The 17421-nt window shown below is 40.2% G+C and overlaps 1 protein-coding gene across 1 annotated transcript in view; it reads right to left on the minus strand.

Annotated features, from left to right (window-relative positions):
* The window catches only part of angpt2b (angiopoietin 2b), a 54227-nt gene extending 46974 nt beyond the window's left edge, over positions 1-7253 (minus strand). The window contains exon 1 of the mRNA XM_047383303.1: positions 6361-7253. Coding sequence (XP_047239259.1) covers positions 6361-6678 — 318 coding nt within the window. The 5' untranslated portion in view covers positions 6679-7253. The remainder of the gene's footprint in view (positions 1-6360) is intronic.
* Between the last annotated feature and the right edge of the window lie 10168 nt (positions 7254-17421).

Consider the following 17421-nt stretch of genomic DNA (forward strand, 5'->3'; position numbering starts at 1 on the left):
GGCACAATTTAGCCAAATGTACCCAAAACTGTGCCAAATGTGTTTTTCACCTCGTGAAAGGGAATCTGGTCAAATAGAAGTGCTAATTTCTATTACAGGACTCCTTCCACATATGATATAGCCTTTGCTGAGGACATTTACCCTGTGTATCATCATAACATACCATTGTGGACAACATAAACTCAAAAAGTTAAGAGAAAATGCAGAGAATTCTATCCCTTTGTTTCTAACTGTAGGGATTATTGAAAAAAAGAATAATAATGGGAAACTATGTAAACAATTATATTTGTCTATGAAAAACAATGTATACAAATGTCCACAAAATATTTATCAATGAAAAACTGTTATCTGATGAACACAATGAACAAGTCACAGCTAGGTATTGGTACGTTTCACATTTGAACCGATAAGGTACCAATACCTGGTACCTTGGAATCGATACCGGTACTCAGTGGTACCAATTTTCGGTACTTTTGTGTGTGTTTATGTGGTAATAAATGTTAATTCGTTTAATAAAAAAAAAAAATCTCAAACCTTTTCAATTTAACATGTATTTATCAATATGTAAACTTTAATGAATACATCAAAACAACAACCAGCTGTTTGTATTGTAACATCACAGTTGTTTCAAACATTTCTTCAACACAAAAACCCTTAACTGACTACGCAGTTTGTTTTCTTAATGATGCACAAATTAAAACCCAGCTGCAGATGACGAGTCACTAACGGATGCAGGCTTGCTAACGGTGCTGAATTCAGGAGTTGTAGCCGTAGATCTGAGGCTGTCGAAAATTGTGCACTCTTCAGCCTTGAGAAAAATCTTGCCCTTAACCAGGTGCTTCTTCAGATTGGAAGCATTCCCACTGCTGGCCTTGCACTTTGTGTCACAATTATTGCAGCGAACGTAATCTGCATCGTACAAGTGTCAGCATGTAACAAAAATAAAGCCCATTTTTCAATCTGTGCCCATGAATTACTAAACTGTGCTCTCAGTTTCTGCAATCCTTCTGCATGGTTTGTTAAACTGTGCTCTCTGTTTTGCAATACGTGCGTGCAGACACTTGCCAGACTCTATAGCATCAATTTTGAAAAGTGGAGCCATACTTTCGAACGTTTTTTATCAGCCATGCTTTGTTGACTGTAGCAGCGGCTATGCTATTGTGTGTGCAATGCTGTGTTCATGTACGGAATGGAAAATCTCCCACTCTTCCACTCTTCAGTGTCACAATGATGTGTTTAGGTACCGAAAAATGGTACCATTTAAATTTATGTGCATTGGTACTTGGTAGCACTGACAGAATTCGGTCGGTACCTATAAAAGTATCGAATTCGGTACCCATCTCTACTCACAGCCAGAATAGTCTGCTACTCTGTTGGAAACAAATAAGCATACTGCACAACCTGCCTTCCTTAAACACACGTGCATATATATATATATATATATATATATATATATATAAATATATGTGTGTGTGTGTATATATATATATATACCTCCACACATCCCCCATTCCACACACACTTGTAAATACTGCTCCTTGTCCTCGTTTTTGTCCTTCTAGAGTGTTTTTACATAACATGGTTGAGGAAACCTAAGTCAAATTCCTTGTTTGTGCACACAAACTTGGCCAAAGTTGACAGTGACTCTGATTTTGAGTCAAACTCAAAACAAACAAGCCTTGAATCATTATCATTATCACAAATGTGATTTTAAACACAGGAGATTAGCTATAACGTGCTGTCCACGCTTATGCATTTTAACCCTTTTATTAATGGTATTTTAAAGGTATGTGTTTGTTTCTGATGATAAGCTATAAGCTTCTTTTCTTAGCTTCAACCGCTAAAAGCTAACAACACGTGCTTGCCTGCTAAAGATCATTTACCCAAAAAGGTTGTTAATTTTCAATCTAGTAAAATAATATTTCTCTAAATATTATTTTACTAAACTTGATAACTAAGTAACACAATTAAGCCCATTTCTCAAAGAGTTGACTCTTATTCAAAATAATCTTTCCTTAAATGATCTGAACTTATATAGCGCCTTTCCAGTCATACGAACACTCAAAGTGCTTTATACTAGAGCCACATTCACCCAATCACACTCACTAACGCTCACGCATTCATACACTAATGGTGGTTGGTAGGCAACTTGAGGTTAAGTGCCTTGCCCAGGAGCACATTGACATATGGCACGAGGAAGCTGGAATCGAACCCACAACCTTCTGATTGCAAGATGACTGCTCTTCCTACTGAACCACAGTCACCTCATATATATATACATCATCAAAACTATGAATTAACACGTGTAATTATATACTGAACAAAAAAGTGTGAAACAACTGAAAATATGTCTTATATTCTAGCTTCTTCAAAGTAGCCACCTTTTGCTTTGATTACTGCTCCGCACACTCTTGGCATTCTGTTGATGAGCTTCAAGAGGTAGTCACTTGAAATGGTTTTCCAACAGTCTTGAAGGAGTTGCCAGAGATGCTTAGCACTTGTTGCCCTTTTGCCTTCACTCTGCGGTCCAGCTCACCCCAAACCATCTCGATTGTGTTCAGATCCGGTGACTGTGAAGGCCAGGTCATCTGGCGCAGCACCCCATCACTCTCCATCTTGGTCAAATATCCCCTTACACACCCTGGAAGTGTGTTTGGGGTCATTGTCCTTTTGAAAAATAAATTATGGTCCAACTAAACGCAAACCGGATGGAATAGCATGCCGCTGCAACATGCTGTGGTACTCATGCTGGTTCAGTATGCCTTCAATTTTGAATAAATCCCCAACAGTGTCACCAGCAAAGCACCATCACACCTCCTCCATGCTTCACGGTGGGAAGCAGGCATGTAGTTCATCCATTCACCTCTTCTGCACCGCACAAAGACACGGACTCATCAGACTTCAAAGCACAGATTTCCACTGGTCTAATGTCCATTCCTTGTGTTCTTTAGCCCAAACACTTCTCTTCTGCGTGTTGCCTGTCCTCAGCAGTAATTCCCTAGCAACTATTTTACCATGAAGGCCTGATTCACACAGTCTCCTCTTAACAGTTGTTCTACAGTTGTTCTAGAGATGTGTCTGCTGCTAGAACTCTCTGTGGCATTGACCTGTTCTCTAATCTGAGCTGCTGTTAACCTGCGATTTCTGAAGCTGGTTTCTGATTTCTTGTCGTCCGCAGCAGAAGTGACTCTTGGTCTTCCTTTCCTGGGCAGGTCCTCATGTGAGCCAGTTTCTTTGTAGCGCTTGATGGTTTTTGCGACTGCACTTGGGGACACTTTCAAAGTTGTTCCAGTTGTTCAGACTGACTGACCTTCATTTCTTAAAGTAATGATGGCCACTCGTTTTTCTTTGCTTAGCTGCTTTGTTATTGCCATAATACAAATTCTAACCGTCTATTCAGTATGACTATCAGCTGTGTACTGTATCCACCTCCTGCACAACACAACTGATGGTCCCAACCCCATTTATAAGGCTTGAATTCCCACTTATTAAACCTGACAATGCACACCTGTGAAGTGAAAACCATTTCAGGTGACTACCTCTTGAAGCTCATCAACAGAATGCCAAGAGTGTGCAGAGCAGTAATCAAAGCAAAAGGTGGCTACTTTGAAGAACCTAGAATATAAGACATATTTTCAGTTGTTTCACATTTTTTGTTCAGTATATAATTCCACATGTGTTAATTCATAGTTTTGATGCCTTCAGTGTGAAGCTACAATATTCATAGTCATGAAAGTAAAGAAAACGTTTGAATGAGAAGGTATGTCCAAACTATTGGTCTGTACTGTATATAAATATTATTTTAATAAATAAACGCAGCTAATTAAACACCGTTGAGAATTGGTCATCCAGAAGATTGGTTTTATTCAGCAAATCATTCTTTAAAATATTATTTTATTAAAATAATATTTTATCTGATCTTGCATTTTGAATGGTTGTCTAAAGGTACACCAATTATTGCCTAAGTTAATTCCAAGAATAACTTAACTTCAATTCCAGATTCTTCAAGATAATCCTTGGTTCACAAACAAATAACAACGCAATGTCAAATAAAATCCAATTAAAATACACTATTGTGGAAAAATCTGAAAGCAGTATGAATAGTTGTGCAATGCGCTGTATGGATTTTTTATAGCAAGTCAGAGACAAGTGTCGATAATACGATGTTACCCCCATGGTTCAAAAATACAGTGGAAAAAGATTAGTAGTGTAATTATGAAAGATTTCAAAATAGAAAGAGAATATTTGTGAGGAAAGGAAACAGTCTAATTTGTGACAATAGAGGAGGAAATACAGGTATATTTAAAAAGGAACTGAATATCATTATATATATATATATATATATATATATATATATATATATATACATATATATATATATATATATATATATATATATATCAGTGGCGATTGCTCTAAGACTGCGTGATGTGATTTGTATGTGACACAAACACAACAGTATTGACTGCTCGTCAGTCTGTGGTTGTTGTCAGACACACAGTGACAAAAGAGAGCCAGAGAAGGTGGCGGGCCAACAATGCAGAAGACCGGATGGCAACTATCAAAGCAACCTGGGCTTCCATTACGCCTCGGCAGTGCCACACGTTAATGGCCTCCTTGCCACGCTGCATTGAACCAATAATTTGGGTGGCTGTAGCTCAGGTCATTCATCCTGTAACTGGAAGGTTGCCAGTTCAAACTCCTGCTCCGTCCATCTCAGTTGTCCTTGGGCAAGACACCTTACCCACCTTGTCTGCTGATGGAGGTCAGAGGGCACCTGTGGCCCCAATTGTATGGAAGCCCCACCTCTGTCAGTCTGCCCCAGGGCACCTACCACTGTCAGTGTGTGTATGAATAGATGGATGACTGATTGAAGGGTAAAGTGCTTTGGAGTCCTCTAACTTGATAAAGCCCTATACAAGTGCAGGCCATTTTACCATAATACAATTAAAAGGAGGTCCAACCAAGTATTGAATGCATAGAAATGGTGGGTTGCGGGGAGCTGGTGCTTATCTCCAGCAGTCTATGGGTGGGAGGCAGGGTACACCCTGGACAGGTCACCAGACCATCGCAGGGCAACACACAAACAAGCATGCACACACTCATTCATACACCTAAGGGCAATTTAGAGTGACCAATTAACCTAACAGGCATGTCTTTGGACTGTGGGAGGAAGCCGGAGTACCCAGAGAGAACCCACACATGCACGGGGAGAACATGCAAACTCCATGCAGAAAGACCCCTGGCCAGGAATCAAACCCAGAACCTTCTTGCTGCAAGATAACAGCGCTACCCACTGTGCCACCATGCATTTTTAAATGCTATAATAAAATCATTACTGTTTCTCCAATGTCAGTGTAACTCAACACTTTGTCACAAACATTTACAACCATTTAGGGGATTAGTGTACCCCATAAATATTCTGTAAAGAGTCCAGACAAGAATAAAGACGAGTGAGGAGCGGTGCTCTACAATGGCCAAATACTGATTCTATGTCCTTAGCTGTACAAACTCCATTGTGAAGCCATCATTGTAGTTCACTCGGCCATAATCTGAGCTAAGCAGAACTGCAAAGGCCAAATGTCCAGTAAGGAGACGTACCCAAATGTGTCTCCCTCAGATAAACAGCTTTTTCAGTGACATATCATACTATTATGTAAATTGGGTTTGGAAAGATTTAGGGTGACCTTGACTTATAGGCAGACTAAAAATGGTCTGTTCACTTGTTGCCTCATTTAGAGGGTTTAACTGTGTGAGAGATTTTTGGCAGACCAGCATACTCTCAAACTCCAGTTGTGTGCTATGAAAGTTATGACTTTTTGGGGATTTAAATACTGAGACCCATTTATATGTCAGGCATAGTGATGAAGCTAACTATGAAGACAGGAAGCATTCAGGAAATCTCAGCCTTATCAATAATAAAGGTCTGTCAACAAATGTAATAAGATAGTGTACTCTGAGTAGATCATGTGCTTTGATTTACAGTGTTTAGTCTGAAGGTCTGCAGGACTCAGTGAGACGTTTAGAAATAAAAATAGAACAGAAGGAGGAAAAGGAGAAGGAAACTGTCAGCTTAAGGGAAACTCACGAGGAGCATTAACGATTTGCATCAATTGGCGCCTTGGACACACGTTGAAAGAGTTTAGCTGAAGTGCACAAAGACACAACGGACTACTGGAGTTCAGTCATGGATAGTTTTACCTTCTGATAAGCACAGGTTTTAGAAGGATGACTGGACAATTCACCTCAAAGTGTCGTCCAGCAAACAAACAATCCCAGCATGTGTTGTGTAATGGAAAACATGGGTGCATGATGTCACCTAAGTGTGTCGCCCTCTTCTAAAGAGTTCTGAGATCTTACCTTCTGCAGCCACTGAGTGTTATTCTCCATGGCACTTTCCAGAGTCTCCAGTTTCTGCTGCTGCCAGGAAGGCCTTTCCTCTTGAGATAAATCGTCCTTGGAATGGCTTTTGTCAGGCTCAGCGTCAGGTGGTGAGTCTCTCTGCAGGGTATTTGTTACCTGGAAGTCCTTTAATGGTTGGCAATGCTCCACCTCAGGGAGGATGAAGGTGTAGGTGCAGGAGCCGTGCTGCACACGGTGCTGCTGACGTTGGGAGGCGATCCCTGTGGTCAGCAGGTAGGCCAAGTAGACGAGAGTCAGGGACAGGAGGTGGCCCATGTCGTGGTAAAAGAAGGGAAAAGGGAAGCAGGGAGAGGGAAAATGAGGTTTCACCACCTGGTCAGGTGGCTGAGTTAGGTTTCCTTTCTGTCTTGTGTTCTTTTGTGAAATTTCCTTCTACGCTCTTGTAGAATCTTTCTTCTGTTGCTTCAGCTTCTGTTTTATAACTTTTCCTTCTCCTTATCTGGCCAGTTCTCTTGTTTCCTTTTGTGTCCAGAGTTTTCTTGGGGTAAGTTTATCCTCCTTCTGTTTTGTGTGAAGGAAGACAAAAAACATACACACACCGGAAACTGAGGATTACTCCGTATATTAACTCCAATGCTTAGCCAGCACATGTAGCTCTGGCCAGAAAGCCAAGAGCAGGCTCCGAACATGTATCACTCTTCCAAAATATTTCTGGCCTCAGAAAAGTCCTTTGAAGCCACTGGAGTCCAGGCGCTGGTCTTGGGGAGACGAAAGATCAGAGGTACTGTGGTGAGTGGCCTGTTTTAGGATGTTGGCTGTAGTGGTAAAGCCCTTTAGAGGAAAGGAGAGAGAGGCGTGTGTCCCTACATGCATAAAACCACACACACACACACATACACACTTTGCTCATAATCACTCAACCACCCTTCTCTCTTTTTTCTTTCTCCCTCCCTTTTATGGTACTCCTGTTTGGGGGGGTTGAAGAGGAAGCTACAAAAATACACTTGGCTCCCCACAAGGAAAAAAAGGAACTTTCTGTGAAAACTTTCTCCTCCCTCTCGCTCTCTACCAGTCTTTGTGTCATATCCTCAGCTCAAGTTTAATTTAGTTGCAGGGCCATTATCAGACACAATATTTCATCAGCAAGTACACCAAGTCAGTGTGAGCATTATTAGAGTTTTATGATTTTTGATAAACATTCTGGTTGGTTAACAGAATACAGACCAATGGTTTTGTTACTGTCTCCAAGTGCCACAGGGGGTGCTTTGCCAACCGGATTCAGTTTTTCTGTCAACTAATCTCATAAATTTGTTTATTGTCACTCAGAATGATTTGGAAGATGATCTCATGTAATGATACTCCTGTTACTGCTTTTTTATTTTTCGCCTATTCTTTAAAGGAAAGAAAAAAAAATTCTCGCTGTGTGTTGATTCGAGAGGGTTTTTTACTTATTCTGACTGCACGACTCTGAAACGAGAACAGCGTTTCCCAAAACAAATGTATAAAGTGTGGTGATGATAACATACTGTGTTAATTGGGTGTAGGTAATTCTGACACTGCCTTTTCTTCTTTAAATGGCAGCATTTATAAATTATTTCAATTTGTAAGGTCAAACAAAGAACATGAATTTGAAAAAAAGATGTCACATTTCAACGTTATAGTAAAACTGTGTTTGTATTTATGTTTCGCAACAAAAAACTCACCAATTGTTTTTTACATATTAGAACTAGCACCCAACCTGGGTTAAAACCTGGGTTCATTTCAGATTCATTTATTTGTGGAGGCAGAAATGTTTCTTGATTTTTGTCATTCAGTGCGTTTACCACATCTGTCAAACAGACCTGGTACACCAAAATGAGTAGTCACGGCAACATCTGGCAGAGGTCTCTGTTTGTTAAATCCAGGTAAGGGTTATACCCAAAACACTGGGAGGTTTGGGACATGAAATCTGAATCGGACATGTTCAGGAAATCAATTGCAGTTAAGGGTTGAAGGAACTGCAGCCAATAGGTCATTGGATCTTGCTGTAGTACCCAGTGACAAATTTGTTGCTGTTATGGAAGCTGTCAAGCTTGTTGGGACCCACAGCCATGGTTACAACAGGTCCCAGCAGAGACGCTGTCTCTACGACACCGAGTGAAGCAGTTTCCCGGTCTGAAAGGAGGACAACAGGGACTGCATCACCGTGATTACCGTAGCAACTGTCCAGTTTGGTTGGCCCGACAGAGGGAGCCACCCCTACCCAGCGGCTACGGAGGTTAGCTGTAGCTAACCCTTTTGCTCACAGAGCTTTCTTCAAACTTCGTCGTTGCCCGGACAACCTTTCCTCAGCAGGTTCAAACGAGGTTAGGTTTGGGCAGAGAGAAGTGATTTAGGATGAAATGACCTAAACATTTTTCATTTTATGAAGTTTGGTTTTGTTTGTGTTGAACTCAGCTATCTTGGTGCTGACAGGCTATCTGCAGCACACGTGCTCAGTTTTGTGTTTGTGTTCTGTGTTTATGTGTTTTAAAGTTAAGACAAACTTTACTTCAAGGGTGATTTAAACACAGAAGATTGATAATAACGCGTCGTCCCCGCTTATGCATTCGAACCCTTTTATTAACGGTATTTTAAAGGTGTGTGTTTGATTCTGGTGCCAAGCAATCAGCTTCTTTTGTTAGCTTTAACTGCTAACAGCTAAGAACACGTGCTTGCTACTAAAGATCATCTACCCAGAAAGGTTGTTAGTTTTCGATCCAGTAAATAATATTTCCCTAAACATTATTTTACTAAACTTGATAACTAAGTAAACACCATTAAGCCCCATTTCTCCTGAAAAATTTGACTCTTTTCCAAAATATTTCCTTAAATATTTTACTATTTCCTTAATAATATTTCTTTAAATATTATATTGATAAATAAAGGCAGCTAAAGAGACACCATTGAGAATTAGTCTTCCAGAAGGTGTGCTTTATTCAGCAGATCATTCTTTAAAACATTATTTTATCAAAATAATATTATATCTGATCTTGCATTGTGAATGGTTGTCTAAAGGTATGCTGAGTATTGCCTAAGTTGGTTCCAAGACTAACTTAACTTCATTTCCAGATTCTTCAAGATAATCATTGGTTCTCAAACATAAACATTGCATGGTAATGTTGCATCACTCTTTTGGTTATGGTTTCAACCATTTTAATCCACTTGTTTATATTGTACATAGCCATGAGTCTTCCTTATTCTTTAATTCTACTTGGTAGTTTAGTTGGATTGTTTTAGCATAGTAAAGAGTTTGTTGATTGAAATATATTTGACTTTGAGTTGAATTATTTTTGTTAATAAATTCTTGTATTTTAAGAAATTGTGTGAATTCATTCCATGTGTGTGCAGAGTTTTGCTGTTCAATAATGTCAGAGCTTGGCTCACCCTTTTCGATTTTGTCCTAATGCCACCGGCTTACTGGGCTGGTATTCACAGGACAACCCTTAACAGACCGAAATATTATTTGATAAAATATTATGGTATTAATATTAAATAATATATTCAGATTCATAGTCACAACATATTAAAGAAATAAGCCTTTATGGTTTGGCTGTCCGCATGGACTCAACAATCAGCTAAGAGGTAAGTGATTAAAGGACCATGGTTACTGTTGTTACAGAAGAATAAACTGCTGTGCAAAGAAGATTCAGCTTGCCTCAAGAAATGTTTGCAAGATCAGAAAGGAAAGCAAGGCCCACCCAGCCTATTTGTGCTTTTGGTAGGGAACAGCAGACAGAGGAAATTATACTGTCAAGCAGTGAAGGAAATACTTTAAGCTTGTTCTGAATCTGGTCTATAACAGTGAGGAGGCTGATTATCTCCTTAACTTGTCACGGGTTGCTGAGGTTGTGCCTCCTTGTGGCAGGGCGCTAAGATAAAAACAAGATTTTCCATAAGATGAAGGAGTTTTTGTGGGGCAGAACCTGTAGAGTGACTGACTGCAGTTGTGTCCCAATTAAAGAAAAGGAAAAATAAAAGAGTACTGCCCACTGCTTTTTAATCACTGGAATATACTTGGCACTCACCCTCCCTATTAAGGGAGACTCTATGGTGCAAAAAAGAAGGCTCAAAAAACAAAGATCAAAAGATACAGTACCCTAGCAAGTGGAGACGAAGTGGAGAAGAAGCATTCGAGGCCAGCTGAGGTGGAGAAGAATCCTTGGAGGCTGGCTGAACATGGGACTGCTCATTATCCAACCCCTAGGAGGATTTGTGATCAGGAGTGCAGCAGAAGAAGTCTGAACAGCAGATACTGATGGTGGTAATGATGACTGAGCCAGAGGCGCAGATGGTGATGATGATCATTGAGCCAGAGATGGTGATGATGATAGTGATGATGAAGGCTGCACCAGGGGAGCAAAAACAGTACACCAGAGATCTGCAGCTACTGCTACAGTTACTGGAGTGAGAGTCGCTGCTTCTGCTGATGTGGGAACTGCTGTAACAGCAGTGAAGGACAAGGACGTGAACCTGGGATCTGCTGTGGCTGCTGCTTTTGACTGCACATAGGAGTTGGAAAAATCTGTCTTCCATGGTTGACTACTGAAGGGCACTGAAGGAACAATGCAAGGCGGAGGATAATCTAAGGTTCGGGGAAGCTGAGCAGTGGCCTGTGACATGAATCTGGCTTAGGGTCAGGAAGACAAGGCCTGGGGTAGAAGGAAGTTGTTGACCAGAACCTCCAAAAGAGGAGAGGAGGTGACAGTTAAACCTTTCAGACCAGGAATGGAGGCATTGGCGTGACTCTCTGTAGAAAGAGTGGAGACGTCAGCCTTACCCTCCAGAATGGGGATGTGAGTGTCTCGATGACGATGTCATCTCCAGTGGGAGGAGGAGGAAACAGGACGTGCTTAGATAGATGGTGGAAATTTTAGTGATGGCTGAGACCTGGAACTCTGCTGACCTGATGGAGGAATTGTGAGGCTTCAAGCTCAGGTCCCAGCAGCAATGGGCTGGAGATGCCGGCGTTCTCTTTGTCAGGCAGACTGACAATGCCCAAACGTCGAAGAGGAGGTATACTGCCACGGGCATACCCTGATGGTGCGAGCGCTAGTCTAGGACCTCAAAAGATCTTCAGCAGCAGTGGAGAAGGCAGGATCTCTATGTCCTTATATTACTGTTCTGCCTCCTCTAGCTGCTGCCGAATCCAACATAGAGTTTCTGCAGCTTCCCTGTCCGTATGATCCAGATTAGACTCAGAATCAGAATCAGCTATATTGCCAAATTTGTGCACACAAACAATTATTTTTTTTATCTCCGGTACACTTTGCTCTCAGTGAAGATTTTTTTTTTTTTTTTTGACTTATGACTGGGGGAGCTGCACAGTGGCGCAGTTGCCTTGCCGCAAGAAGGTCCTGGGTTCGATTCCCGACTGGGGGTCTTTCTGCATGGAGTTTGCATGCTCTCCCCGTGCATGCGTGGGTTCTCACCGGGTACTCCGGCTTCCTCCCACAGTCCAAAGACATGCCTGTTAGGTTAATTGGTCACTCTAAATTGCCCTTAGGTGTATGAATGAGTGTGTGCATGCTTGTTTGTGTGTTGCCCTGCGATGGTCTGGTGACCTGTCCAGGGTGTACCCTGCCTCTCGCCCATAGACTGCTGGAGATAGGCACCAGCTCCCCCGCGACCCACTTTGGAATAAGCGGTAGAAAATGACTGACTGACTGACTTATGACTGGGTTCATCTGTCATAAGGTGCTGGTTTTACACAGAACGAAAATGCAAAAAGGAACTTGGGAGCTGCAACATTATAATGAAAACCTACTAGTAAATGCAGGACACGGAACATAGACAAGGGGTCATGTGATAATGGTAAATGGACTGAATTTTATATAGCGCCTTTCCAGTCATACAGACCGCTCAAAGCGCTTTACACTAGAGCCACATTCACCCAATCGCACTCACTAACGCTCACACATTCATACACCGATACGCAGATCGGTAGGCAACTTGAGGTTAAGTGCCTTGCCCAGGGGCACATCAACATACAGCAGGAGGAAGCTGGAATCAAACCCACAACCTTCCGATTGCAAGACGACCACTCTTCCTACTGAGCCACAGTCGCCTCCACAGTTGAATCCATTAGGGAATAATGAAACTAGAGAGTTAAAATACGGAGGCAGGGTGCAGAAATGACAGATGAACCAGAAGAGCTAATCAGATGAAATGTGGAGCATCTGGAGCAGGGAGAATGCAAGTCAACTCAAGAAGGGGAGGCTAATTAATACAGATGGGCAAAAACACAGAGACATCCAGGTGAGTAACAAAAATCACATAAAGAACAACATATACAGTAAAGAAATGGTCAAAAAGTACACACAGGAAAATCAAAACCCCAAACACCTGCAGATTGTGACACAGATGTCAGGAAACCCCATTTACAACAGCCAAACCTCTTTCAGGCTCATCAGATACAATAAAGATAATGGAAGGTGTAAACTTAGAGAGACTGAATGCTGGAACTGAACCAACATTACATTAAATGTGGAAACTTTAACAGGAGTGTTTGCACATTCAAGAGCTACTGTGATTTGCAAAAAGGCAGTTAGATATATTCAAAAGGAATGTGAGGGAGTCACTGTTGCCCAGGATATTTTTTTTCCCAAAACAGTGAATTTTTTATTTAGTTTTTTTCCCCACTATATAAATGTATGTAATTTCAAGTTTAGAATGTTCAAATGTTTTCAGTGAGATTCTGATACTTCAAGAACAACATAAATTATTTTGAAGCTTTTCACACATTTTTTACCAGAAATGCCAATAACAGTATTAAATGCTGCGGTGCGCAGAATGAATAACACTTTGAAACCAAGATGTGAAACCAGTCTGATCGGGTGATGGAGTGGAGGCCCGAGGAGATAAGGGAGTTGGAAGGAGCTAGGAAGCCAGATGGTAGCGATGGGGTGGAGGAGGGTCGAAGCTTGCCAGGAGAACAGGGAGATCTATGGTTGGAGGTCCTTAAAAGCGAAGCCTTGAAGGGTGATTGGCTGGAGGAATGCAGACTTGATGCTGATTGGTTGGAGCGGAGATGCATGATGGAGTCATAGGACGGAGCCGGTGGTGGAGGTGAGTCTTCCAGATTGAATTTTCATCAAAACTCCATTTGTGGTATACAGATCAGCTGTATTAGATTCCTGATAATATTTTTCCAAAACTTCAACTCCTGAAAAATTTATATTGCTGCTTTTTTCTGATGCATAATAAACACCAACCCAGCCTTATCTCCTGCTTTGCTAAAAATGTTTAAACACACAATACAATCATTGTCAGCACTGGCATTGAACTCCTTTTCAGTCACTTTAAATGAACCCAGTTTCATTCAAATACTTGTTTAATAATGACCAAATATTAATAATCAACAAAAAAAGAGGAAGTTGCTCCAGCACACATCCGACATGATTGCTGTGTTTGCTTCCTGTAACTTTCAACATCAACCTCTTCTTTCTTCCTTTTGCTTTTTCCTATAACAGTTTCACTATGAAAACCTCAGTCTTGCATATGCTTTTTCAAATGCCCTTGCCCACATCTTCCAAACATGATGACCAGTCTAATCTGCCACTGTTTTGTGGAAGCCTAATGAACCTGAATCCTGAAATCCCCCGTGTGGCCGCATCACTAAGCATACCAGTGACTCAGATCTATATCTGCTCACACGGACATATATCCATCTATGCTCACACGCACTGGATACAAGAAATCAACTTTTTTTGCATAGATAATGAGTGCTGATTTCATCCAACAGCCTGTCAGTGTTTAATGTTCTCCTTCGGTGTGTGATGTTCTCCTTTGGAAAATGGCAAAAACAAATTCTGTTTCACTTCATTTTCAAACTCCTGGAGTAGTTTTTCTTCAGTCTGTGAGGCGTCTCCCTCTGCACACTGGTGAGGCATCAAATTGACTTGTATGCTGAATAAATTAAACGATATCCAACTACTGTTCGCAGGAGAAAAAAAGCCCCTGCAGATTATCTTGTTGCCATGTATAATGATCAGATTTGCAGAAAACAAAGAAATGGAAAAAATTTTTATTTGGAGTAAAAATTATTTTTTCTACTCAGATGATTTATGCATGAACACAATAATACTGCTGTTTTTATGTGTGAAACATGCTAAAATGTGAGTAAAAATGGCTACTGAATTGGTTAACAGCAACATGATAATGATCTCATGCAAACACACCAATGCTGTGTTGTCCAAAGGCTCAATGGTGAGAGCTGTTCCCCTTACGGCCTCTTTCTTGAAAAGTAACACATTCACATTTTATTGGGCTTAAGTTTTTAATTTAAATCAAAAACAGCAAAGAGGGTGGGATTAGATCTTTTATGGCATGAGATGAAAAAATATAAGTCAGAAGGTTTAAGTCACTGTCTTTATGGTTATTTATGGTGGTGACTTAAACAATTAAACTGACCCATGTTATTCTACATATATGTTGTTACCATTTCCAAATACATTTTTAACATTAACAGGCTTCTTTCAGTTGTGCAACAGAAATTATAGAGGGAAGTGGCCATTGGTGTTTGTTGAGAAGAGCTTAAATTCCTTCCAGTACTATTTTATGAAGTAAATATCCATTTATTAACGACAGCTCTCTCTAAAACTATGATCAGTCATAAACATTAAAGCTGCTAGCCAGAGTCTTCTGTGGAATCGATTAAACTAACTTTAGATTTAGTTTGTCACCCATAGAACAACATGTCATTCTCAGTTTTACAATCTGTTTTTGTGTTTAATTGTAAATTCTTACTCATTAACACTTTAATCTATACTACCAGGTTTCCATGTTCACATGCCTTTAGTGACAAAACAGATAAGGCAATTAACGTTTTTGTTTATTTGTTTATTTAGTCAAATCCTCCTTCAAAAGCATTTACTTGACAAATGTTTGAGCTGCATGTGAGAAAATGGAACATGGAAGTAAAGAGGACCAAGGCAGATTAAGATGTCCAGAATTTCTTAGCATCAATCTTCAGTGATCATTTTGAATCAATTTTCTATAAAAAAAAAAAAACATGACGTCTTTTTAATGCATTCCATTAAAATGATCTTCAAGTCAATGTTTGAGCAGAACTGCTGTGTCCCCTCTTACTTTCACAGAAATGATTGCCAGGCTCAAAAACTTATACTGAACCCAGTCCTATCAATTACCTTCATTTAATACCGTGGGGGTGAAGTAATAGTAAAGTATTAGAGTAGTAGTGCCACTGTACTGGCAAATTATGTAACTTTTTATGGTGACACAAGCAGAATAAGGCATAGATGAAATAAAATCAGGCAGAAATAAGAACAGATCTGTACTACTTAACATTTTTTAGATAATCATTTTTATAGTCACTGTTTGCTTCGCCTGTGTTATCCACAGCAGCATCCACAATTGCTTGGGGACCAACTCTGTCAAACTGACTTAAACGTGTATCTGAATGAGAGTTTTTTACAACACCCAACAAAACTTGTGTCTCACACAAGATAACCATGTGCAACAACAATGTGCCACTTTTCTGAACATGATGAGTGAGGCACAAGAATACATATATATATTTATAAACCAATTCTTTGTTAAATGCAAACTAGGAAAAAGTGACAATGGTTCTTAAAGGGTTTGTACAGGTTGCCACTGCTGGTGAAAATTGTGTTTGTTGTGTTGATTTATGGGCCCAGTGCAAAATGACCATACCAAGATGATCACGGTGATTCACTTCACTTGACAATGCCTTTAGCAGCTTTAATGTTGTACCTGATGGGTGCCGTATATCAGATAATTTATGTCTGCAATATAAGGCACACAACAGACACCAGAGCGACATCTCTGTTTTAAGATGTTATACACATACTGTGTGTTTTTGTGACAGTAAAAACCGTCTTCAAAATGTTCATTAAAGTGTAATTACAGCTGGCAGAAGGTTTTATGAGACAAATTATGTTTTACAACAAAACTGTATCAGTCATTTTTAGATATGAGCTGGTGACTTTGAGACACGAGAAACAATCTATCAAATGTAAGGTTAAAAGATGTGATTATTGATATGTACAATTGAAATGCAAGCAGCATTTCATGCTCTTTGAAACAGAATTGGGAATAAAATGGTTGCCAAGTGCCAATATTTCATAGATTTTTTTTCAGTTAGAGCACTCTCCCAGGGGAATGCTGGTTGTTTAGTTTAGTGTCTCCTGTCAGACCAAGGTATTTCCCGTAGCTCCCTGAAGGACCTAATTCAATCCGCCGGTTGGATGTGAAGGTGACATTCAGTCTCCTGCCCCCCTCCCCTCTGGTCTGGATCCTGGCGACTGGGTTTCTTCCACATTAGCACTGTCTGTCACCCAGAACCTTTCCCTGGGGGTGATAAAAAACACATGATCCTTCATCTTGTGTTGAAATAATTTAGAAAATAACATAATTTGTTTTTATTTTTTACTATTAAAAATGTAGGTGAGTATGAATGGATTTCATCTGATGAAGGCCATCCACAGCGGTTTTGTTATTCCAGTAGAGAGTCTCCACCCATGTGTTACAGCCTCTCACAGTGGGACCCATCACTCCATGCAGCAATACAAACCTTCCTCCTGGGCAGGGTGGACACACCAGAGAGAGTGAACACAGCAGGCACAGATTTCCCTTAAAACCTGCTCCTTTTCTGTCTGGGAGTCAGAATAACAAAAAAGTAATTAAATGAAAGCAGTTAAATAAACTGAAAACAGAGCCTATCACAAAAGTCACCCATAAAAACAACCATGGTTAGGTGCATTAATTTAGACAAAATAAATATTCATCCATTGTTTTTATATTTCTACTTATTTGTTAATAGAGTTAAAAATATCAAAATGTTAAGTATGAAAATGGACTTACAGAAATCCAAATTGAATGGCAGATTGGCACTCACTACCTCACTTGGTATATAGACCAAACTTGAAAAATGTTTTAATACCAAACAAACTTGCATTGTCTAAGCAGCTTGTCACAATGTATACTTTTCCCTCATGTTTTCAGATATCCACAGTTCAAAGATTTTCTTCAATTTTTTCCAACTTTCCAGATGTTCTG

Source organism: Girardinichthys multiradiatus, chromosome 13, assembly GCF_021462225.1.
Source record: "Girardinichthys multiradiatus isolate DD_20200921_A chromosome 13, DD_fGirMul_XY1, whole genome shotgun sequence".
NCBI classification, from domain to species: domain Eukaryota; kingdom Metazoa; phylum Chordata; class Actinopteri; order Cyprinodontiformes; family Goodeidae; genus Girardinichthys; species Girardinichthys multiradiatus.